Source organism: Camponotus floridanus, unplaced genomic scaffold (assembly GCF_003227725.1).
Source record: "Camponotus floridanus strain SB8 unplaced genomic scaffold, Cflo_v7.5 scaffold156, whole genome shotgun sequence".
NCBI classification, from domain to species: Eukaryota; Metazoa; Arthropoda; class Insecta; order Hymenoptera; family Formicidae; genus Camponotus; species Camponotus floridanus.
In genome coordinates this window covers 72201-98084 of record NW_020229277.1, presented here as the reverse complement: position 1 = coordinate 98084, position 25884 = coordinate 72201, and the positions used below count along the sequence as shown (strand labels likewise).

At 36.0% G+C, this 25884-nt stretch overlaps 1 protein-coding gene across 1 annotated transcript in view; it reads left to right on the top strand.

The window, feature by feature from the left end:
- The window catches only part of LOC105254148 (nesprin-1), a 95375-nt gene that overhangs the window by 13713 nt on the left and 55778 nt on the right, over window positions 1-25884 (top strand). The window contains 21 exon segments of the mRNA XM_025406823.1: window positions 155-1838; window positions 1914-2022; window positions 2431-2566; window positions 2569-2715; window positions 2718-3482; window positions 4119-9653; window positions 9963-10251; window positions 10785-11304; window positions 11375-11823; window positions 11947-12142; window positions 14250-14402; window positions 14787-17034; window positions 17164-18475; window positions 18751-19114; window positions 19295-19903; window positions 20074-20859; window positions 21342-22502; window positions 22749-23528; window positions 23623-24273; window positions 24427-25028; window positions 25182-25824. Coding sequence (XP_025262608.1) covers window positions 155-1838; window positions 1914-2022; window positions 2431-2566; window positions 2569-2715; window positions 2718-3482; window positions 4119-9653; window positions 9963-10251; window positions 10785-11304; window positions 11375-11823; window positions 11947-12142; window positions 14250-14402; window positions 14787-17034; window positions 17164-18475; window positions 18751-19114; window positions 19295-19903; window positions 20074-20859; window positions 21342-22502; window positions 22749-23528; window positions 23623-24273; window positions 24427-25028; window positions 25182-25824 — 19139 coding nt within the window.

The window sequence follows — 25884 nt, the reverse complement described above, 5'->3', positions numbered from 1 at the left end:
ATAATTGAATACTAATTTAATTAATTTAAATAATGAAGTTAATTACGATCTTTAATTAATTATAAATTAATTAAATATAATATAAATTATTTAATTAATTATATGTTCAAAAAATAATTTGAATGAATAATAACACATCTTTTGTATCTTTTAGATCGTGAAGAGAGCTTGAATATCGATCGCTTTATGCGTGAAACGGCTGATAAGTGGAAGAACGTATCAATGGACTTGCGTTGCGCCCAAAGCATGCTCGAGGAAGTTGTCGCTTATTGGCGTCGTTGGATCACCGTTTCAGATGAATTCGAGGCATGGTTACTTCACGCCGAGCCTGCTTTAAATCTTCCAGAGGAGGAAAAGATGGAGTTCTTCCAAGATATCAGCGTATGGAAGGACAAACATCAGCAATTGTCGGATACTGTGAGCTTCCTGATTGCTACGTCCGATGAATCGGTCGCGTATCGCCTGAAAGAACGTTATGCAAATCTGACAGCGAGATGGGAACAGCTCTTCCAAGAAGCTAAACAATATATGCATGCAGGTGATCTGATTCGAACGAGGAAGGATTATAAAGCGGGGGTGGAGACTTTACAAAACTGGTTAAGAGATGCAGAAGCTGCTTTATCGATCACTGGATTGAACTCGACGGAACGGATAAAGGCTTATGGAGAAAAATTGCAGACTCTTCATAATGAGGTTGAAGGCATTGAAGATCTTTTCAAGAATATCAGCAAAAAGTTTCAAGCTCTTATTCAGGATTTGTCCCGCGACGAAGTCGACAGGATGATGAACACTCTAAAAAAAGAGAAAGAAGTACTTGTTAAGGTACGCGCTTTGATACCGATGCAACTTCACTTGTACCATCAATTGCTAGTACAACAAGAATCCTTAGAAGCAGGACAGAAAGAGATATCTGCATGGCTGGACGAATTCGAGAATTTTATGGCCAGTATCAATCTCGCAGGTGGCAGGGATGCTGCACTGGCTCAATTAGATCGTCACAAAGCCTTCCTCTCGAGAATGCTCTATTACAAGTCTATGTTAGAATCTAAAAATAAAGTATTTGCTAGCATTGCCAAGACCGTAGGTACTTGCGTCGATGCGGAAACTGCCGAAGGTACAGCCACTCTGAAAGAGCTCAATGATCGATTTGTTAAAGTTTCCCAGGCGGCACAAGTCTGGGAGCAACGTTTGCAAGAATCGATGCGACGCTGGACGAAGTTTAAGGAATGCGAGCGGCAAATCACCGAATGGCTTTCGGTTGCGGAGACAATGATCAACGACAAACATCTCGATAATCGTCAGTCCGTCGATTCCCACAAAAATTTCTTCGGTAAGGTCAATGAAAAATGGATACAGGATCTTGTGAAAGCTGGTCAAGATCTCCAGAATACATTGCCAGCTGACCAGCAGCTGCCTATCGCGAATACAGTGGAGGCACTTCAGAATCGTTGGAGAGAAGTTCTCACTTTCGCGCCACTTCATCTAATGAAGCTCGAATTTCGCCTGGATGAGGCTAGCTTTCTTCAATATCTCAAAGATATTGAAATGGAGATTAGTTCCGAGCAGCAAGCGCTCATTAATAACGATGATGTGGATGGTATTCAGCAGCGTAATAAAGAGTTCTTCGTGAACCGTGGTACTATTCTCGAGGTCGAGCGTTGTCTACAGACTCTGAAGAAGATCAGCGACGCCTACAACAAACTTAAGCCGAAAGATACTAGTCTGGCTAATGCCGCGCAAAACGCCGAACATTTGTGGGAAGAAACCGCACAGAAGGTGGAAAATCTGAGAGAACAATTGCGCGAAGTTCCGCAACAATGGGCAGCTTACAGACAGAAGTAAGCATTCGTACGATTTTATTACTAGATCGATATCGATTTTTTTTCTTAAACACACTATATATTTGATTCTAGATTCGATGAGATGGTACATTGGATGGATCATGTTGATAGTACTCTGAGAACTATTTTACGCGAAGTCAACACTCTAGAAGAATTCGAAAAGGAAAAGGCCATATTCCAGGTAAATTCCGACCAATTTTTTATAGAATTTTTTGTCAAATCATTAATATATAAAAATACTGCTTAAATACTTCGATTTTCTGCGTTCCTCCCGGATAGCTCCAAACCTTGACGGTAAATATATATGCATCTGTATTTTCTTATTCCTTGTAATATTGCTACATGCTCAAGAATTTAAAAATTACTCTCGAAATAAAATGTTTACTAAACATCGCGACTTAGTTTTAATATTTTTTAAATGTTTATTTAATTTATTCTAAAAATATAAATTATATATATTCATGTTTACTTGCGACTATGCTAATGTTCACTTAAAAATTCATTTTCTGAAAAATAGTACTCTTTTTTATTAAAAGATTGATACGTCGTTTAAATTGAATGTAACGAAAACGTAAATGTTAACTTACAGAAAATTTGCTGCGAAGCTGATAACAAACGCGAAGAGATGAAATGGCTGGTTCAAACTCTTGACAATCTAACATTGAATCGTTCAGATCGCGATGCACTCACGGCACAACAAAATTTGGAACAGCTGATAACTCGTTATAAAATCTTATACCGACGATTGAAATTACAATGACAAAGACAGACATCTATTCGAAAAGTTATACCTACCGAAAGGAAGTGCATGAAGTGTGCATTTTGTTGCGCAAAGTTCGCGAACAATCAGAAGTCGAGATTACGTCCGAAATTCCTGAAAGCTAGAAAACGCGGTGGCTCATCAGGAATCTCGTCTTAATCAATTAGAACAACAGCGAGCTACTATTGTCAGCATGTTACAACGCGGCAAAGATATTCTTAAGGATCAGCACGCGCCATCCTTCGTTTCCTCCGAGATCCAACAGTTGGAAACCAATTGGAACGACACGTATGGTCAAAGTATGGAAAGGCTAAAATCTCTGAAGGATTCGCAAAAACTCTGGAACACCTATCAAGAGCAAAAGGATGAAATTTACAAATTGATCGAGCAGGCCGAACAAGAGTTGCGACAAATTGACTTGACATCTTATTATGATGCCGCTCAAGTAACTACTGATCTGCAGAAAAAACAAGAATTTAACGCTAATTTGAGAAAATCAGCCGAAGAGATAATGAGAAAATTACGCGAAACGCATATTAATCTTTCTCAAACGTTGACACTCGCACCGCCAAGCAAGAAGGAGACACTGGAAAAAGAAGTGGTAGAAACTGAGCAGAAGTTGGAACACACGCTAAAGGTTGTGCATGAAAAAATCGTTTATCTTCAAGAACACAGTACTCGATGGAACAAATTTCAATCAAAACTTATGGAACTTCGAACCTGGATTCAGCAAACCGCCCCTCAATTAATCGCAGATATCGAAGATTCAACGCCTTCCCCTGAGGAAAGAGTTCGTAAAACAGAAAATTTGCAAAAAGAAATAAAGGAGAAAGAGCCGATTTTAAATGTCCTTAAAGAAGAATCTCGGAAACTCCTAAAAAGTGAGTATCAATTTTTGTTGCTTTACTTATAGCATGTGTGAAAATTTAAACTTGTAAATTTTCTCTTTTTATGTTAATTAATATAACTTTATATAAATTTTAAATATATAATAATTTTTATTATTTTATTATATAATTATATAATTTAATTTTATATAAATTTTTTCGCATATATTATATTTGTTATTATTTTACTAAGGTTTATTTAATAAAAAAAACCTTAGTTATTACAAAAAAATTAAAGTAAATTATTATATATAATTTTTGCTGTTTCCATTGTATATAACTATATAATTTTTTTTATATGAATTCTTTTATGTATATTATATTTTCTATTATTTAAGATTTATTCGGTAAGAAATATTCTGATTAATATTACAAAGAAATTAGAGTAGTAATAAAATTTATTTATTAAATTTAATTATGATAATTAAAGAGATTAAAATATAACATAATGTAATTGAAATTGAATATAATATATTTAACAGGTTTAAATTGAGATTTAGATAATATATTGACTGAGATTTAAATATATTTAATAGAATATATTTAAGATAAAATTTAATATCCAATATTTACAAAAAACTTAAATATATTCTACGTAGATAAAATTTTTTTTCTCTTTCTGTTTAAAAGACGACGATGATGGATTGGCAAAACAACTTCGTAACGACATTGAAAATATTCACAAGGCGGTTGAATCATTGAACAAAAGCATAGTAACGCAACGTGAATTAGCCATGCAAAATCTTACCACATGGAAAGAATACGAAGAAGGTATTCGAAAAATAAAACCTTGGATTGAAGAAGCGGAATCTAAAGCAGCTACGATGGGCAGCAAACCCACCACTCTAGCCCAAGCTACGCAAATGTTAGAAGAGGCTAAAACTTTTGAAGTTCAATGTCAGCAACATCTTCCAAAGGTTCAAAATTTATCAATGATTAGCCAACAAATAACTGGAAGAGCAGTGGCATCTGATGAAGTTGATGCTGTATACACACGATGGAACGCAGTTCATGATGTAGCAGTGCAAACGATGACTAAATTGGATAAATTAGTCGCGTCATGGAATACCTTCGAGTCGGAAGCAAAAGAATTCAACGAATGGTTGCAAAATAGCGAAGAAAAAGCTCTTAAAGAACCCAACGTTCAAACACCCGAAGCTGCCAAATTGGAAAAGGAATTGGTGAAATTAAAGGAATTCAACAAAAGCATATCCGATCACCAGGCTCAATTAATATCACTTACACAAGTTTCCGATCACATCAGCCATGGTTTATCGTTGGATGCTGCCTCTGCGCTGAAGAATCGCGTCGTCGAAATGAAAACTAGAGTGAGCAAACTTGCAGATACAGTTCGACATCACATTAATCGTGTCTCTGATTCGTTGTTGGCACGTCAAGAGTTTCAAATGAAAATCACCGACTTCGAAAACTGGATGACGAGGCTGAGATCCAATATCAACGAGATCGAAGACATGAACGTAGATAACGTCGATACTAATCTACAAGCGGTGCACGCTTATCTTCAAGAACATTCGGAAAAACAATCAACATTTACGACAATATATAACGAAGTGAAGCAATTATCATCACAAGGTTCTGTGTTGGAAGCTGCTGCATTAGACGAAACTTATACATCTTTGGCAAAGAAATACAAAGCGCTGGAAGATGATTTGAGAGAAAAGAAAAACGGTTTGGAGAAGTGGACCGAACTTTTAAGTTGGCACAATGACGCCAACGCACAATTGAATCATTGCAAATACGAGGCTGAAGCTAGAAAACCAGCTATTGCTGATCTTGACAGGCTTTCGTCGGAACTTCAAACTGTATGTACAAAGATCAACACTTGGAAGGAACATGTTCCACTAATGGACAGTACTCTGGGACTACATATTCGTGACAAACAACAAAGACCAATTACTGCGACTATTTTACTGAACGAACTCGAATCTAAGGCCATAACATTAAAGACCGATTTATCCACTAAACGCGACAAGTTGGAGAATCTTGGTGCTAAATGGGATAACTTCAGGAAATTGCAACAAAAGATTACGGAGGAAATTGTCAATACTCAAAGCAGTCTACAAGATATTACGTATACCGTTGATACTTGCAAACAACTCGCGCCGGCAATCGAGAAGATTGACGATCTGATTAAAGAGCATCAGAGACGAGAACCAGAAAAAGAAATTCTTCATCGAGAAGGTGATAACTTGATAAAGGAAGATCAACGAGCAATAACTAATATTCAGGTGGTAATTTCTTCGGTTGAAGGTAATTGGGAAAAAGTCAACGAACTTTTGCATAAGCAAAGAAAGCAATATGCCGAAATGGACGCTGATTGGAAACAGTATCAGGAAGCCAAGGACAAGTTAAACAAATCTATCGACGAGGCGAAGAATCTTTGCGAATTGGTAAAACACGTGTCAACCGATACCACCCAGGCGAACATGGCTTTAGATAAATATAAAAGAGCTTTGGAAAATTTGAAAAAGGGTAAACAATTTTTAGATAAAATGGATGCTAAAGCACAACAGTTAGTGAAGGAGACGTCGTTAATGCCGAATTTCAAAGCTAATGTAATTGAGTCGGATTTGTCCGATATACGAAAAAAATATCATGAAATTTACGCCAAGATAACTGATCGAACTCAAATGTACGAAACGCAGGTTATTATCTGGAAACAAATCGAAGAAGCCAAATACCAACTTACAAGGTGGCTCAGTGATACGAACGAAGCACTCAATGCGGTTTGCGAATGTTTACTTGACGCTGAAAACGGACAAGCGCGATTAGCTAGATATAACGAAGAATTGCCAACGTATCAGCAACTTCGTCAAGGTATCGCCACGAAGACTGAACAGCTCGTAAAATTAAACGACGATACGGATATACCGACATTGAGATCGCTTAACACTCTATTAGATGATCAATTTAAGCTTATTAAAGAGACCGCAGATAAACTCGCATCAATCACATCAATTTTTAATGAGAAGAAGAAAAGTATCAAACAGGAGTTGAAAAAATGCAGTGACATGATATCGAAAATCCGCGAGGAGATAATCAAATGCGACGATTTGACTGGCGAGAACATTAAGATTCTGCAGAGAATTAATAAGTGTCAAGAATTAAAAGCTGAGGTGGAGAAATGCGATTATACTATTTCGGAAATTGGTGAGAGATTGACGAAAATGGCGTCAGAGTATCCGATTATATCAAAATCCAATTTGCCAAAAGAGTTGCAGGCACTACAACTTCGCAGAGATGGTGTGGCCGGTCATGCCGACAAAGTCAACGCCACTTTGGTGGCCTTTCTAACGAAACTCTATCACGAGAAATTCGGTGTTTTGCAGCGCATGGTGACGACTCATAAAGAAAAAGTAGCTTGGTGCGAGCCCGAACAGAGTAGCGATCGCTACAATCTCGAAGTAAAAATGACCTCGCTGACCGATGTCGAGGCTGGCATTGCCGATTGCGAGGCGAGAAAGATAGATACGGACAATTCGTTGAAACTTCTGAGCACTGTCGAGAGTAGCGAAATTATTTCTACTCTGAAAAATGAACACAACAAAGTCGCTGCCGACTTGGAATCCTTAAAGGATAACTATTGGAAAATCAAATCTGTGCTGGAGGAGAATATTGCTTTATGGCAGCGATACGAACTCATGTCGGAAAATGTTATTTCCTGGATCAAAGAGTACGAAAATAGAATTAGAATAGAAGCCACAACGCTCTTAAATCCGGACGAAATTGATACGAAGATTTCCGAAATAATACAACTCGAGACGAAGGTCAAGGATTACGAGAATGAGATGAAGGATCTGATTGCGCTTGGAGAAGAGATTACCAAAGTTAGTCCGGATTCACGTGTGGCTCAATACGTGGGACATTTAAATACGCGTTATTATTCAGTTCTCAAGTTCTTGGCTCAACATTTAGACAGACTTAAGGAATTTAAACAGATCAAGGATCATTACGTTACCAATGTGAAGGAATTGGAATCGTGGCTGCAAAATGCGGAACAGAAATTAAGAACCTTCGATGAGATCAGCGGCCCGAAGCCGATGACATTTTATCAGTCGAAATTAAAAGAATTGAAGGCGTTTGAAAAGGAACGCGAAACTGGACAAGCTATCTTGAATCGAACAACGGAAACGGGTGAAATGCTTTTTGTGAGAATAACACCAGACTACAGGGAACTTATCAGAAGTGAGTTAAGGAACTTACGCAACCGTGTGGAAGCCTTAACCGATCGCACAAACGTAAACTACAAGAAAATTGAGAGCGACATGATGCATCGATCTTCATTCGAGGACAAATATTCCCAGATAAAACAGTGGATAATTGAGGCACAGAAAAAGTTGGGAGACAAGCAGATCCTGCTACCGACACTTCAAGAAAAGAAACTCGCCTTGCATTTGTATAAAACTATCGCGCAAGACGTTGGAGCTCATCGAAGTATTCTGCAACAACTTCAGGACAAACTCGGATCGACACCGGATGACGAGGCCAGCGATATGCTTAATAGTGTGATTGAAGCACACGATAAATTATCCGAGGATGTAGCAGATCGAATTAATGTGGCAGAAAAACACGTTGCCAATCATGAAGCCTATTTTCAGACGTTTGAGAAAACGCGAGATTGGATCAATACGATAGTAAATGAGACGGCGTCCATCGCCGAGGATCTGTCGATAGATCGAGACATAGCTAATTCCAAGATTGCTTTAATTGAAAATGTGTTGCAGCAGAAGTCTGAAGGCGATAGGATTATAGATGATTGTAATCAACAATTGAATATCATTTTGGAGCAGACTTCGATAGCTGGTCATCCTGCATTGCTAACAGGCTTCGAACAACAGAAGAAAGTATGGGAGGATTTCCTTCAACGATGTATCACGAGTAAAAATAAATTAAATCATCTATTCGATCAATGGTCTGAATTTGAAAGAATGGTTGAAAATCTAGATTCCTGGCTCAAGCAAATCGAGACGCAAGTCAAGGATCAAAGCTTGAAAAGTTCTGAGGAAACGAAACGCGCGCATTTGCAGAAGTTAAAATCATTAGAAGAGACTATTATGGCAAAGGGTGCAGAGATCAACGCGATAGTCGAGAAAAGTCAAAATGTAGAAGCAGATTTGGCTACTAAAGTGTCCCGTCAAGCTACCAGGTATCAAGCCATCAAGAATCAAGCGAGGGAGGCTATAGCAAGATACGAACAATACATGAAAGAGCACAGTTTATTTAATGAGAGATACAATCAATTTTTGGATTGGATCACCGAAGTTCAGGACGAGTTAAAAAAATATAGCGAGATTGTCGGTGATTTGGCGATCCTACAAAGCAGGCAGAAACACATCAGAAATCTCAGTGATGTCAGGACTCGCGAAAATGTTCGTTTCGAATCCATTATTGATCTCGGCGAGAAGCTGTATGTCCACACTTCACCAGATGGTAGGGAGATAATTCGACAGCAGCTGAGAAATCTACGCGGTTTATGGGATGGTTTCTCCGAAGATCTACAGAACTCGACGCAGAAGTTGGACCAATGTCTGATGCAGTTTGCCGAATTTTCTTTGTCCCAGGAACAATTAACGGCTTGGCTGCGAGACGTCGAGCGCGCGATGCATCAGCATACAGAATTGAAATCCTCGCTAGAGGAAAAACGCGCGCAATTGCAGAACCACAAGATTATGCATCAGGAGATCATGTCGCATCAGACGTTAATCGAATCGGTTTGCGACAAAGCGCAACAGTTGGTCGATCAGACTAAAGACACTTCGTTGAACGTCTACCTGCAATCCATCAAGCAGCTATTCCAGAATATTGTTATCAAGTCGCGAGATTTGCTAGAAAATTTGGAAGACTGCTGTGAGAAACATCACCGTTTCAATCTTCAATGCAAATGTATCTCCGATTGGTTAAGTCGAGAACGAGAGAAACTGATCGAATATAATGATGTAACGGGCGAACGATCCGAAATCTCTCGCAGATTAACGAATTTGACGATATTGAAAGGCAATCAGGCACAGGGAAGAGAACATCTCGTGAGATTGAAGGAAATCAGTGAGGCTGTGTCTAATAGTACTGCATTGAAGGGTCGAGAAGTTATACATAAGGAAGTGATCACCTTGGAAAATAATCTGCGTCAATTCCTGAGTGAAATTGGTAAATATACGTTGTAAATAATTTCTAAAAAATTATAATACGCGGAAAAATTTTATTTTATAAATTGTCCCGGTCAAAAAATTATTGACAAGAAATGTTGCTTGAATATAAATTTTTTAAATTGTTTTTTAAATGATTGAATGATTGAATGATTAAATGATTGAATTTGATCGATTGGACTTTGCATTATTGGCATTTTCATTTAAAGCATATAGAGTAAAATTAAAGACACTTTTGATTTAATTCGTTCCATTTAATAATTTTATATTTACCGTAATTTTTCTTTTATTGCTAAATTCAATTCTTCAGAATCTGTGGAAGAGCGACAGAAAACGGCTTTGGAGAAATGGCAGAACTTCGAAGATCAGCTGGAAGCTCACACAAAATGGTTCCGTTCCATGGAAGCGATATTCCGAGATCAACAACTTCAACCCACATTGAAAGATAAAGAAGCACGACTTCGCGCATGTAAAGAGGAACGTGAGACTATCGCGCGAAAAGAACGAGAGATAGACGAGTTTGTGGATAAATCACATAATTTACTACAAACAAGCAATATTGAACGCATCAAACCGTTGATTTCCCAAGTCACTAACAGGTGTGTTAAATTATTTTCAATAAAAAGATTGCTACTCTTTTCTTTATCAATCGCACATATGCATATATAAATTTTATCATAATATAAATGGATTCTGGAAAATGTAATCATAATCATAAAATACATAAAACCTAACACATTTTTTAAAGTTCTAGATAGCATCTTTAAAGTTCTATAAAAATATTATAACTCAAATTGATTTTGATTAAAATAAAAAATTCATTCAATTATCAACTTTCGTATAACGAGAACATAAATAGCATTTATTTCCGCAAAAGAGATATTCAATTTTTTATATTTAATCAAAATTATTTTAAAAATGTATAAGAAACTGATCTCAACAACATCACACAACATTTAAAAAACCTAGTACTTTATTAATTATATTGAAAATTTAAAAATACTTTATTAATTTCATAGAAACCGTTATACTTTATTGTATTTTACTTGTTTATAAAAATTTCTATTGCTATTTAAATAAAGAGATGTAACAAAGGTAAATATGTACATGCACAAAATAATAAAATTTTTAGGTATCAGTCGCTGCATGTGCTCAGTAAGGAAGTGATAAATCATTGCCAAAGTATCGTAGACGATCATCGTGCTTACGAAGAGAAATTGACAGCCATTGACGTTTGGCTTACACCTCTTGAGAAAAATCTAGCCACCTTGAAGGAAGATGAGATCAGCGCAGATCTCGAAGTGAGAAATTCGCGTTTGCAAGTTTTATTAGCTGAGAAAGAACAGGCTGAACGCCGTTTAGACAGTCTAACGTCTCTCGGAGAAAGAATTCTTCCAGACACTTCCGCTCAAGGACGCGAAACAATTAGACACGAATTGCGACATGCTCGTGAACGATGGGATCGCTTAGCCGAAGGTATCACAGAGCAACAGAAAAAGCAGGATGCTCAATCCTTGCAATGGTTCAGCTATCAAGAGACTATGCAACAGATTCTGACTTGGTTGGATATGATGGAACGTGCCATTAAGCAAGATTCTTCGATTGTGTGGTCCTCTTTGCAGGAAATAAAGTCGAAACTACTCAAATTAAAGGTCTGTGTTTATTTGTGTATGAAAAGGAGAAAGGAGCATTAATTATATTATCTGCGACATTTTATTGCAGGCATTACATCAAGAGATTCTGGCTCATAAACGCATTATCGAAGGTGTTTCCGAAAAAGCGAACGCTCTGGGACAAGTCACCCAAGTTCAACCGGATGTTCATGAAAAAGTCACTTCAGTATCGAAAAGATACGAGAAGCTAATAGATACATCTCAAAAAGGAATATCCAGCTTAGAAACATTACTAAATATTTTCCAACAATTCCATGATCTTCAGAAAGCTTATCAAGATTATCAGAAACGTCAGTGGGAACGCTTAGCAAATTATAACGATTATACTGGGAACAAAACTACTTTGCAAGCCAGATTGGCTAAAGTTTTAGAAATACAAGACAGTCAGAGCGAAGGTGAGATGAAATTGAACGTTCTTGAGGAACACGTAATACAAAGTGCGCATATTTTACCATCTCGGTCACAGGAATCTATGGAAAGAGATTTAGCCAATCTTAGGTGAATAGTAGTTTACAAAATAAAAAATAAAAAATTATTTTATTTGTATAGTTAAGAAATATTTAAAATTAAAATTAATAATTTTTTAAATAAATATATATGTTGAGGGATTTGTTTTTTTAGATTCGAGAATAAGAAATTTGCTACAGCCGTATGCGATACGCTACATTGCATCGAAGAAAGAATACAACAATGGAGCGAATATGAAAATTTGTTGGAACGACTACTTGCTTGGCTTTCTGACGCCGAAACATCGTTGAAGAACTATAGCCTGAAAAACACACTCGAGGAAAAGCAGGAGCAGCTTGAAAAATATCAAGTAAGTTTGGAATTACAATAATATTGCGTTACAGAAATGCAGTTTTGTTCGCTTTATGCAAATCTGATAAATGTCCCGAATATTTAATATTTAACGAATATTAATTTATTACCTTGTTTATTTCTCTTATGTCATAGAATTTTCTCCAATTTTCATCGATATGAAATAGTACCATAATTTGAAAAGTGTGCACATTTAAAATGTTCAATTTTAATCTCATAGATATAATCGTTTCTTAGCTCTTTTATTTACCGCATTATTAAAATGTAACACTAATATAAATTTTAGTAGTATTAATAATTTACTTTTTTATATGTTCGATACGATAAGTTATGCAGATATTTTTGAATCGACAAAAAAAAGAGGAAACCACGTCCTATCTACGCTTTTAGCTTCAATCCAAGAGCATAATAATTTCCCATGCACAATGATTCTATATAATAAACTTTCCTAGGAACTACAAAAAGTTGCCGATTCGCAGAACACGGATGTGGAAGAACTAGTTGTACTTGGTGATCATCTCGAACAAGTAAGAAAGTAATGTGCGAAACTGCAAATATTACCTTATAAAAAGGCAAGATTGTGCGAGAAAAGCGGATGATTGCAACAGCTTTACAAAAGGAGGAGTCTCTCCGATATGATTGCTCTTTTCTTTAATCTTTCAGCTTTATAACTTTTGCCAAAGATGGAGGATATCAACGCTTCATTATTTTGCGATTCTATTCTTTCTATTCTGAGCAATACGCACAATTAATGAGATACGATGATATGTCTGTCATTTTACTGAATAAAATCTTTATTTTTCATCAATACCAATAGATCTAGTTTTAAAGTTTGGAAAATTAAAAATTATCTAAATTATTTTATGACTGTTAAACACTTCAAATATAAACAATTATTGATAAATATTTGCTTTAAAAAATAGTTGACTAATCAGATGATCTTTAATAATCTTTAAGAGATTTTAGCCATTGCATTGTTTATTAAAAAATTATAGACAAATGAAAAGCTATATATTGCTACATGGAAAGCAAAATTTGAACTGACAATGAAAAATTCCATACAGTTTATGTGCATATTATTCTATCCATTCTTTACACATGTACATATTTATAATTAAACAGATTTTTATGTGAAGAAAGTGTTTAAAATCGTTCCAAAATTAAAAAATATATTCATATATAAAAATATATGGATATTATACATATATATGAGCAATTTTTTCACTTGACATTACATTTGAAATTGTATTGTTTTTAAGAAAATATAATTTAAAAATATTCTTATTAATTATTTTGTGTGTGTGTATATATATATATATATATATATATATATATATATATATATATATATACAAAGATTATGAGAAAGAAAATATATTTTATATATAATTATATATATTTATACGTAAATATATGTAATATTTATTGACATCTCACATATATAATTGTATATAATAATAATATAATGATTACATGTATAAATGTATGTAATCATATTATTATATATCTATTTTTATTCAAGCATTATCAATTTTTTTATGTTCAGAGAAGATATCTAAATCTATTTATTTGTTAATAATTTTTGTTCAAAACAATATAAACAACGGCTAAAATCTTACGGAGTATTGATAACATATGTTAAGATCGAAATCATTGAATGATATCTTAAAATAAATATAATCAATTATTTATTTTTCATATCAACAAGAATCTCAATCTTTGTTAAATTTTTGCGATCTATTGACGTATATTTAATGAATATTGCGCTTTCAACTTCAAAATTCGTAATAAGAGAATTTTGTTTTTTGCTGCACGGAAGTAGAGCTTTTTTAGCGCTAAGATTTATATCGATAAGCGATTCTGACTTGGATATAACATTAAACTTTTTATAATTTTTTATATATAACGCATATTTTTTTGTAATAAGAAAATCTAACTCTAAGTAATTAACTTACTATTAAGCAGGTCTCTATTAGACAGCCTCTCTTCTGCTCACGCAGGAAGAGAGTTCTCTACCTTTTGTATATACATAAATTATGCAGAACAATTCTTTAACGAATCTTACATAAATAGATGAAATATACTAAAAGTTTTTTTTTTTGCAGTCATTGATCGTGAATCTTCGACAAAATGAGGCTGAGTTCGATAAAATGAGCGACGATTCGTCAGAATTGATGCAGATTAGTGGCGAAACTAGATTTTCTGTCAGCGTTCAACAAGTGACATCACGTTTCCAATCAATTCAGGCAACTGCAAAGGTAGGCATAATAATATCATCACAAAATATATAAAAGGATAAAGTATAATTTTATAATAATATGTAATAATATGTATAATTTATATAATTTTATTTCTCTTATTTAAAATTTCATTTTGCTTTCTCAAAAAATCATTATTATTAATGTATATTTAATATATAAATAATATATAAATGATTTTGTCATCATAATTAATATTATTTAATTTACTTTTTTTAAATAAAATTAATATATTAACAAAGAAGAAAAAGAGGAAGGAAAATGAGAATTCTTCTTCTATTTAATATATAATAATTAATGAAATAACTAACAATAATATTATATATGCTATGCCAATCAATCTTTAGTTTTTCGTATAAAAATCATTATACAATTCTACTTCAGGAACTCATAAAGAAATGTGAACAAGCGGCCATAGATCACGCCAGTTACTTGGATCGTTACAAGCAATGTTCCGAATGTCTAGCAAATGCGAGAGCCAGTTATCACTCTACCAAGGAAACTGCCAGTAGTACTCGTCAAGAGCTGATGTCGAATGTCGATATCTTGAAAGAACTTTTGTCCCGTCAGTCTTCATCTACACTTTTGATAAACACCACTGTCGAAGCTGGAGAACGATTGTATCCAACGACAGGCACGGACGGCCGAGAGATTATTCGTCAGCAGCTGCTGGATCTCCAGCAAGCCTTCGAAGAACTTTATGATGCTGTTGCTTCAACCGAACGTGAATTGCAAGCGAAGATCTCGCGGTGGTCTGGTTTCAACGAATGCAGCGAGGCCATCGAAAACTGGTTGAAGATCACAGAGGCTCAGTTAAAGCCAGAAATCGAACTGAAAACTACTCTGGACGAGAAACGCGCTCAGCTACAAATCTACCGCACTATTTTGCACGATGCTCAAACGCATCAGCAAAATCTACTAGATCTCCGTGATAAGGCGGATAACTTACCCGATCGCACCGACAGAATCGATCAAACGCTGAACAATTTGACAAACAGATACGATATATTATTAAAACGCGCGGCTAAATTCGTGGAAAGATACGAAGGTATAGTGAGCGATCATCAGCAATATAGCAAGTCTGTTTTAGACACGCACGAATGGTTGGATGCCACGCATAACGCCATAAATATCTGGGGTGATGTGGAGCTGGAGAGAGTGTCTCTACACACAAACCTAGATCGTTTAAAAAATCTATTGCATAGTCTGCCAGAAGATGAGTCGCGAGTTCAACAAATCAGATTTTTGGGTGAGAAAGTAATACCCGGCACTTTGGAATCAGGACAGATAAATATTCGTTCGCAGATCGATTCCTCACAGCAAGAATGGGAAGGTCTGATCTCTACCATTAAATTCACCATTGAAGCGTTGGAAAACAAGCTCCAACAATGGAACGAGTTCGAAACGTTGAAAGAGCGATGTCTAGTGTGGATGAAAGACACCGATACAAAGTTACACGCCATCGATCTTAAATCTACTTTGGCAGAGAAGAAGACTCAACTCGAAAAATTGCGTGCTCTTCAAGGTGAGGTTCGCGCCAAGGAGTTGGAAATCGATGCTGTCGCCGAGCGAGCTCAGCAGCTTCATAAGAATATTACTTCCCGCACTTCCTATATGTCAGAATTGAGTATCAAATACCAACAGATTTCTAGCAAAGTAAAAGAACTTAATAACCGTTGGCATCAATATGTCACCACGCATCAAGATTTTGATACTCAACTAGTAGAGTGCACTACATGGCTAACAGATATCAAAAACAAATTGGCCTACTGCTCTGATTTAAGTGCATCCTCGCAGAAAGATTTGGAACAAAAGATGGATATCGTGCAAGCTCTATTATTGTACAAAGAAGACGGTTTTGCAAAAGTTCAGAGTATCATTGAATTAGCCCAGGCCGTTTTAGCAAATACAGCTCCGGCTGGTCATCAGATAATTAATGATGCCGTAGCGAAACTTCAGGAACAGTGGAGTGCCTTAGCGTCGAAGATGTTAGAGACAAAAACAAACTTAGATGACTCAATAAATAAATGGGCCGGTTTGTTGGAGCAGATACAATCTATCAATAACACGGTGGAATATATGCAGAAGTCGGTTGATGAGATTTCGCAGTTCCAGACGACGATGTCGGAGAAGAGAAGTCAACTGGAACGAATCAAGGTGCTCGAAGAAAAAATTCGCTGCGAGAATATCGAAGTCGATGCGCTCAAATCCAAGGTCAGTGAAATGATTGCGAGCAGTCAGCAAGGTTTGGCTGCCTCTCAGGCCCAGGACATACTTAACAGATTCGACGAGCTTTTCGAAAAGATCAAATCTTTATTGGCCGAACGGGAAGAACAGTATAAGGATCATCGTCTTTACAAAGAGGCTCATGACGACCTCATCGGCTGGCTCAGTCGGGCTCGCGAGAAAATACCATCTATGAAGCAGAAATCACTCAGCGATAAGTTAGCGATCGAAAACGCAGTATTGCCACTCGAGAGTTTGTTGAACAAGAAAGCTCAGGGCGAATTGTTGGTAGAGCATTTACAACATACAGGAAAAGTTGCCTGCGCTAGCACCAATCCCGCTGGACAAGAAGTTATCAGGAATGAAATACGAGCACTTACGGAAAGTTTTGAAGGCTTATTTAAAGGTAAAATCATTTAAATAATATTTATATTTTATTATATAATATTTAAATAATATTTATATTTATCATAATTATATTTAGCATTACACGATTTACAAATATATTAATTAACAAACTTATATTTTCTTATAGAAATTCAGCAGCAAAAGAATCAATTGGAAGCTACTGTAAGTCAATGGCGTGACTATAAGGATGAATACGAAAGGCTCAGCGATTGGTTACAACAATTCGACATTCTTATTAAAGCTCAGAAAAATGCTCTTTTGCCAAATTTGGAAGAGAAGGAAAAGCAGGTACAAGAGGTGAAAAAATTGCGCGATGACTTGACAAAAGGTCAAGAGCAGATTGATAAATTCAACAAAACAGCTTCTGGTCTACTTTCGTCCCATTTAGACACTTATGTTAACAATCAACTGCGGCATTTGAATTCACGTTATCAGGTGCAAGTAAATCTCGTCAAAGATGTATTGAACAAAGTTGAGACCAATCTGGCTCAACATCAAGAATACGAGAATAATCTTGAGAAAGCCAGTGATTGGATTAAGAATGCCAAACAAATCGTACGTCAAGGAACAGAAGCGGCCTCGAGCAGCAGTCGTGAAGAATTACAAAGCAGACTTAACAAGATCCAGGAACTGTTGAGAAAACGCGAGGAAGGTCAGAATCTGGTACACCTGACCGTGAATTGCGGCGAGAAGATCATGAGAAACACACGATCGGACGGTCGAGAGGAGATCAACAATCAGTTGAAGGAGATTCAAAACGATTGGGAGCGACTGGTAAAGAAAATCTCAACCACGAAGGTGCATCTTGAAACGAGTCTGTTACAATGGGCGGACTACAGTTCTTCGTATTCGCAACTGCAACAATGGATCAACGATCGCGAAGCCAAGCTACAGCAGGTGTGCGAACAGAAAGTCTCCAAAGCTCGGAAAGGTTTAGCCGGATTGAGTTCTTTGGCGATCGGAGAAAGAAAAGCGAATTTACGACAGACGAACAGTATCGTACAAGATATCGTGGCATTCGAGCCTATAATTCAATCAGTCGCTACGAAGGCTGAAGATTTGCAACAGGCGACGCCGGCTACGGAAATCTCGATTAAATATGAAACTTTGAGCAAGCAAGCTCAAGAACTGTATGCAAAGCAGAAAGAGACTGTCGAACAACATCAAGCGTTCATCGACAGTGGCAACGAATTTATTCAATGGATACGGGCAGCTAAAGAGAGACTCAGCAAGTGCTCAGAACCTACAGGAGACAAGGAATCCTTGGCCAGTAAAATCACGCAGCTCAAAGTTTTAGAAAGTGAATGTCCCGAAGGCCAGAAAAAACTGGAGAAAGCTCTGGAACAGGGCAATGCCGCCTGTCAAATTGCAGATGCCGAAGATAAAGAGATAATCGAGGAAGAAGTGGCAATTTTACAAGAAGAATATGATAATTATGTGTAAGTAGTAGATGAAATTTAATTTTCTAAAGCATATACAAAATGTATAACTATATATTTTTATTTTATAAATTTATTTTTAAGTGTATTTTTATTTTTATATTTATTTTTTTTATTTTTTCTATTAACATTTATTTTTATATTTTTATTTTATATTTTTATATTCCTTATTTTATATTCACATCTTTTATACATATATGACATGTATAATTAATTATATATACATATATATAATTAATTATACAAATATATAAATATTTTCTAATCTATTATAGAGATTCATTAAATAACACGAAGAGTTTGCTCGAAGTCGGCATAGTAAAGTGGACGGAATATGAGGATCAGTTCTCCGAAGCTACAGAGTGGCTTACGCAAACTGAGCAATTAGTTCAAACGTTTAATAAGTTACAGGACAGTCTCGAAGAGAAGAAAAATGTTCTCGAGCAATTCCAAGTTCATTTACAGACATTGTTTGATTGGCAGAAAGAATTAGATCGCTTAAATATGAAAGCTCAAATTCTGCTGGAAACATGCGCCGATACGAGAATTTCTAACGCCATAACGCAACTCACCACCAAATATAACGCACTGTTGTCTCTCGCTAAGGAAATCATGCGGCGATTGGAATTGCATTATCAGGTAATTGCTATTTACTATGTAATTGTTGGAAATATATTTATGAATTTATATTCTTTCAATATTTCAATTTCTTATAGTTATTTATTTACATATGTTTACCTTTTTTGATATAGAAATTATATAAGATTGTGTATACAGATAAAAAATAATATGTTATTTTATATAAAATATGAATTATAGGAGCATCAACAGCACAATACTTTGTATCAAGAATGCCAAGATTGGATTGAGCGCACGCGAGAAAAATTAAACGAATGCAAAAGTATTCCTAGCACATTGACCGAGGTTAACAATAAATTACACACGTGTAAAGCTATTCGACAGACATTGGAGCAAGGGCAAAACAAATTGCGTTACGCTTTGGAATTGAAAGAAAAAGTCATTATGAACACCGAACAAAACGGTGCGGCAAAAATTCAAGAAGACACTGAAAACTTGAAGAGCGAATTTGATAAGTTATTGGCCGATGTCGAAGATGTTAGACAAAAATTGTCAGCGAGAACGAGCATGTTAGAGGAACTCAACAAGATTCACCGACTCATCTCAGATTGGCTGGAAGAAATTGAAGGCAAAGTTCAACCAGGAGATGCCTGCAGAAACGACCTCAGCGAGAAACGCGCTCTGTTGGAAAAATATAAGATCTTGCAAAAAGACATTCATAGTTATGGTGAAACGGTAGATCACTTGAAGGCTCACCTTAATGAAAATCCCAGCATATCGAAAAGTCCTTACGAATTGGCTATCAATAAGTACGACAGCTTAAAGAAACTGATTTCCGACAAGATTCGTGTAAGTAAAATTTCTTTACAAAACTGCGGACCAAAATATTATAATAATATTTTATATAATAATAATATATATATAATATATATAATAATAATATAATAATATATAATAATATATAATAATATTTTATATAATGGTAATAAAGTTTTATAACATTGTTTTCATTATTTTAGAATCTGGAAAATCAAGTCAAGGATCACGAGAAATTCCAACAAGCTCTGAATGAGATAAATGACTGGGTACGTCACACAAAGGTCGAGCTTCAACAATATAGTGATACTCACGGTGAAAAGGAACAAATTATCGAACGAGAAAATAAAGTCAACCAAATTATTTCATCCTTACCGAAGGGCGACGCTTTGATTTCAAAGATGCTGGAGTTAAGCGACGTCGTGATTTCTAAAACAGGACCCGAGGGTCAAGATTCTATCAAGCAGGACATGAAACAGATACAAGCGGATTGGAAATCTTTGCAAGCACAATGCTACGATTCGCAACGTACTCTAGCCAACTGTATTTCAAGCTGGTCCCAGTTTACCAACGCGTTAGATGGCATGAAGCGATGGATAGATAACTTCCAGAAGAAAATCACTGACGAACAAGCTAAAGACAATAATACTCCGGATGATTTAGAACGTTGCAAGCATTTAATGGAGGAGGCGATTAAACAGAAACCAATCTTAGAGGACTTTAATGATAAATGTGAAGCTTTGCTGGAGATCAGTGCTTGCAGTTGGGCTCGAGATAAGACGGTACAATTGCAGTCGGCATATATGTCTCTTCTAACTGAAGTGCAAGGGCTCGTCTCGAAGGTCGAAAAGAATTTGGCGGATCATACCGAATTCTTAAAAGCCAAAAAGGAGATGGAAGATTGGCTACGTACGGCTTACGGTTCAGTAGAAGATTGCATCGGTGTAGGAGACACGACTTGGGCAAAGGATAAATTAGAAACCTTGAAGGTGAGTTATCTCAAGCAACATAATGTATGATATTTTCCTAAGTAAAATTTAATTAAATTTATATTATATTTAATTATATTTTGAATTAATTATATTTATATTATATTTAATTAATATTATATTTGATTATATTTAATTATTATATTTAATTATATTTAATTATATTAAATTAAATTTTTTTCTTAAACATTTGGCCAAATCAAAATATTTTACTAATTGCAGTAAAAAAAGTATCATATAACTAAATTTAAAATTGTATATTTTTTCTGAAAACAGACTTTTTGACAGACTTTAAAAATTGAAAGAAAATATTTTTGCGTTACATGTATAATTTTCTATCAGTGATTAATGAAATATGTAGGATTTGAGGAAAAAATCAAATATTTTAGAAAATAGCTTATGGATTAAATAATTAATAATACGTACTTTTGTATTGTAATATTTATTTCAAATTAAATATGTTATAATAATTCACGCAATAGCTGGTTGCAACACGCATGACGGAAGGTCAACATCTATTATCAACGTTGCAAAATGCCTTCACAAAGGCAATTAACATAGCTCTTCCAGAGCAACAAGATCAATTACGATCGGATATGGCTAATCTACGTTCTAGTTGGGAACAATTGAGCATAGACCTCAATACGGTGCAAGCGAAAGTAAAATCGGTCTTGAGTCGTTGGGAGGATCATGCAGATGCCCACGATAAATTTGCAAAATGGTTAGAGGAGAACGAGAATGTTGTAAGAAATTTTTCGGACACAAAGGGCGAGTTTAGCGAGATGAAAACAATGCTCGAACGATACAAGCATATTCAAGAAGAGGTTTGCGATAGAAAATCCGATTTGGATCACTTGATGGAAGAAGCAACGGAATTATCAGAGTGGGCAAAGAATGACATGATATTGAATGAAACGAAACAATTTCTAGATCGATGGAAGGCGTTAAGCGATCTTGCTGATGAGAGGAAAAAGTTAATAGAAAACGAAATACAGGAATACAATACATATCACACGGCTCTGCAGGAAACAGAAAAGTGGCTATTGCAGATCTCTTTCCAACTAATGGCACACAATTCTCTCTACATCACCAACAAAGAACAAACAATCGATCAAATCAAACAGCATGAGGCGTTATTAACTGAAATCCAGAACTATCAAGAAATATTAGAGGAACTCAAGCTGAAGGGTCATAGCCAAATAAATCGATATGTTGATGCGAATCCCGCTATTAAATCGACTATAGAGACGCAATTGCAGAATGTGCAAGATAGTTATAATTCTCTGTTAAATACCGCTTTGCAAATCAAGAACAGATTAGCGGAGTCTCTAGCCAAATTCCAGGAATACGAAAACATTCTGGAGAGCATCATGAAGAACCTGGACACGTATGAAACGGAAATGACTCAGGAACTAGATGCTCCACTAGATAGCTTGACTTCTGCCGAGCAGAGCCTCGAGACTGCTCGTACTTTGCATAACAAGTTGCAAGCCGAGAAAGCTCGATTAGCATTAGCAGTGGAAGCTTGCGAAGCTGCGGCGACATGTGTTTCTAGACCCGGAAGTCCTCTCGATGCTCCACCTATTCAAGTTCCTGCGAGGGAAGTTGAAGTTAGAACAAGACTCGACGATCTCATTGATCAGGTATGCATTTAAATTCATTTATTAATCGATAATTACTAACACAATTAATAATTAATAATAAAATTAATTAATTAATTTCATTAAGTCAAACATATTTAAATTTCCGCAATATATAAGTAAAAATATATAATTAAGAATGTTTTGTATCCAAGATCTTTGTATTAGAAAATTTTTTTATTTGAATCTATAACATTTTTATATTAATTTTATTTCAACTTGATTATTTTATATTTTTAAAATTGCCAGATGCAAACACACTTAGCAAATGTAATGAAAACTGTAAGCGAGCTTGAGGAACAATCACAGCAGAAAAAGGCGCTTCGTGCTTGGATTAATCAGCAACGAGCACTTTGTGCCGAATGGAAATCAAGACCGGCAAAATTGCGAGCGGAGGCTGCCCAGGCCGAATTACAAGCAATGAACGAGTTACTCACCAACGTGTGTGAACGTCGCACTCGTGCATTAACAGAATTATCGATTCAAGATAAGGACCAAGATATCGAAGAGGGCTTGAATAAACTAGAGGCCGAGTTGATCGATGCCATCGCAGGAAAGCAAGCAGCGCAAGATTTTATTCAGAAATACAGATCGCAAGTGCAGGATATCCAAGGGTGGTTCGATAGTCTGTCAAAAAAAGTCGATGTAATTGAAAAAGGTAGCGGATTAACTATCGATCAAAAGATTTCGAATCTCAAGGATATCACGGCTGAATTCGAGTCACAGGGGCCAGAGAAACTGGCAGAGATCAAGAAACTAGGCGACCAGGTAATGGATTCGGTCAGCAATTTGGATTCTCAACAGATCGAAGAACAAATCAAGTCAGTGGAAAGACGCTACGCGGATATCAGCAAGAAGCTGCAAAGAAAAGCTCAGATTCTGGACATGACAGTGCAAGGTATCGAAGCAACTAAGCGAGAAATCGAGGAGAATCGCGAATGGATTGAACAAAAGAAGCAGCAAGTGAAGATGCCCGAGTTGCTTGGCTTTGAAAGCAAGCAGGCAGAAGAAAGAATCCTCGTACTCAAGGTAAAGAAATTTTATTTATTATTTTAACTTTAAAAAATTAATTATACATATTAGTCTTTAATTAATATATTACGTTAAATTTTTTTTTATATAGGCTATGTTAAAAGAAGCGGACGGAAAACAACTGATCATCGATACGTTGGAAAAGAGAGTCGTTAATATGCAAAACGAATTGGAAACTAGCGAGCAACAACAATTAGAAGCCGATACGAGGGCTTTGCGGGGCGAACAGAATGAGTTATGCACCCTTTTAAGGGAAGAAATATCCATCGTTAGTGTGGCGGCTGAAGCACGTCGTAAATTAGAATCTGATATCGAGCAAGCTCGAAATTGGATAAGATCCAAAGGCAATGATCTGAAGAAACTTAGCGGATATTTACCTCTGAAAGCGTCGAAAGTAGAGCAAGATATTATACAACATAGGAAACTGGAAACGGATATCGATTCTTTTAATGAAGGCACTCTTAAAGACATTCAAAAACAGGGACATAATTTACTGAAGGATTGCAATGCAGAAAGTCGCGTTAAACTCCAGGCCCTCTTGGACGATCTGACTAAAGATTACGAAGAGTTAAAGAAAGAGGCAAAGGAGAAGCAAGCTTCCTTAGCAGATCTTCTTCAGGGCCGCAAAGCCTTCGAAAGTGAATTCGATAAATGCCAACGATGGGTCAAGGAAGCTGAAGTGGCTACGTCTTCCGAATTGCGACCTTCTAGCCTTGATATTCTCCATGAGCAACTTGCTAAGGTATAATATATATCTTTCAAATATAGAAATAATCATTTCCAAATCGACTAATAAAAAAATTATAATCAAAAGATTTAGAAATATTCATATACATTATTATTCTACATTATTTATAATGTGTGCATTTAATATAACAATTTCTTTTTTTTTCAGTATGATCGATTAAAAAAGGAAGCGCAAGAATATGGCGAAGACATAGAAAAGATAAACCAACAAGGAAAATCAATTTTGCCAACCGTGAGCGACGCGGATAAACAGGAATTGAGCGAGCAATTGAAGAACATGAAGGAAGCTCACGGACGAGTAGCAAATGTAATAAATGATAGAGCGATCGCGCTTCAAAAGAGCATAGATGAAGCTGAGGAAGCTGCCGCACGAGTGGCGGAGGCCATTCAATTCATGGCAGATATTCAGAAAGAGCTGCACGAGTTGAATAAGCCCATAGGTGCTCGTATAGAGGACGTGGAAGGAATGTTAACTGCTTACGAAAAAATTCTCGACGATCTCAAGGCAAACAAAGCAAAATTATTCGATCTTCAATCCACTAACGTTGGAGATTTACATGGCGTGCTAGCTCAACAGGATGATCTAATAAGAGCTCTCGAAGCGCAAATAGCGAAACTTCGTCAATTACTATTGCTACGACAACAATTTATTGCCTTAATCGCAGAGATTACTACTTTTATTACTAAATATACTGAAATTGTTCGCGATATCGAGAAATCCGGGCAAACGACGGAAGAGAAAATTAAAAGGTAACTATAATTACTGATCAGGTAAATATAATATAGGCAATATTTTAAATTAAATTTTATTTTATTAATTATTTTATTAACTTTATTAATTATTTTCAATTTTTATTGATTTATATTATTTATAAAACAATAATAATCTTGTGAATTTAATAGATACGACGACGCTATATTAAAAATTCAAGAATGCGAAGCCACTCTTGCAAGCGCGACAGACAAGGGACAGCAAATAGCGACGGAAGGTTCAGCTGTGGATAGGAACAATGTGACAGAACAGCTTCAGTCATTAAAACAACAATTACAAGCTCTTCGCAGAGCAGTAGAGACCCAAAGAGAACAGCACGAACTGGCGGCAGCCGAGCATAGAAGACTCGCTGATGAACTGGCCGACATCCTCGACTGGCTTGAGAGTAAAGAGAAAGAAGTCAAGTCCAGACCACTTCTGGCGAGAGATCCAACTAGCGTCGAGGCAGAATTGAAGAAACATCAAACTCTCTGTACCGATGTGAACGAGTATCTCGATAGGATTAGAAATTTAAAGCAATCGGTGCGCCATGAAGAAGGAATGCCTGGATCCTTGAAGGAGATGTTAAGCGAAGCGATGTCTCTGGTGACGTCTTTACCGCGAGAGATGGAAGAGCGAGGAAATTATCTCGAGAATAATATGCAGATGAGGTTGGATTACGCCGCTCTTACCGATAAGCTTCATAATTGGGCTCGCGAAGCTGAAATTCGGTTGGAGAGTAATAAAGAAGGTCTCGATTTTGAGAACATTTTTAATGATCTGGAAGAACACAAGGTGAAAAGAGAGAAATTTTTTCTTGTTTTTTTTTTTACTTTTTGGATTATTTAATAAGCC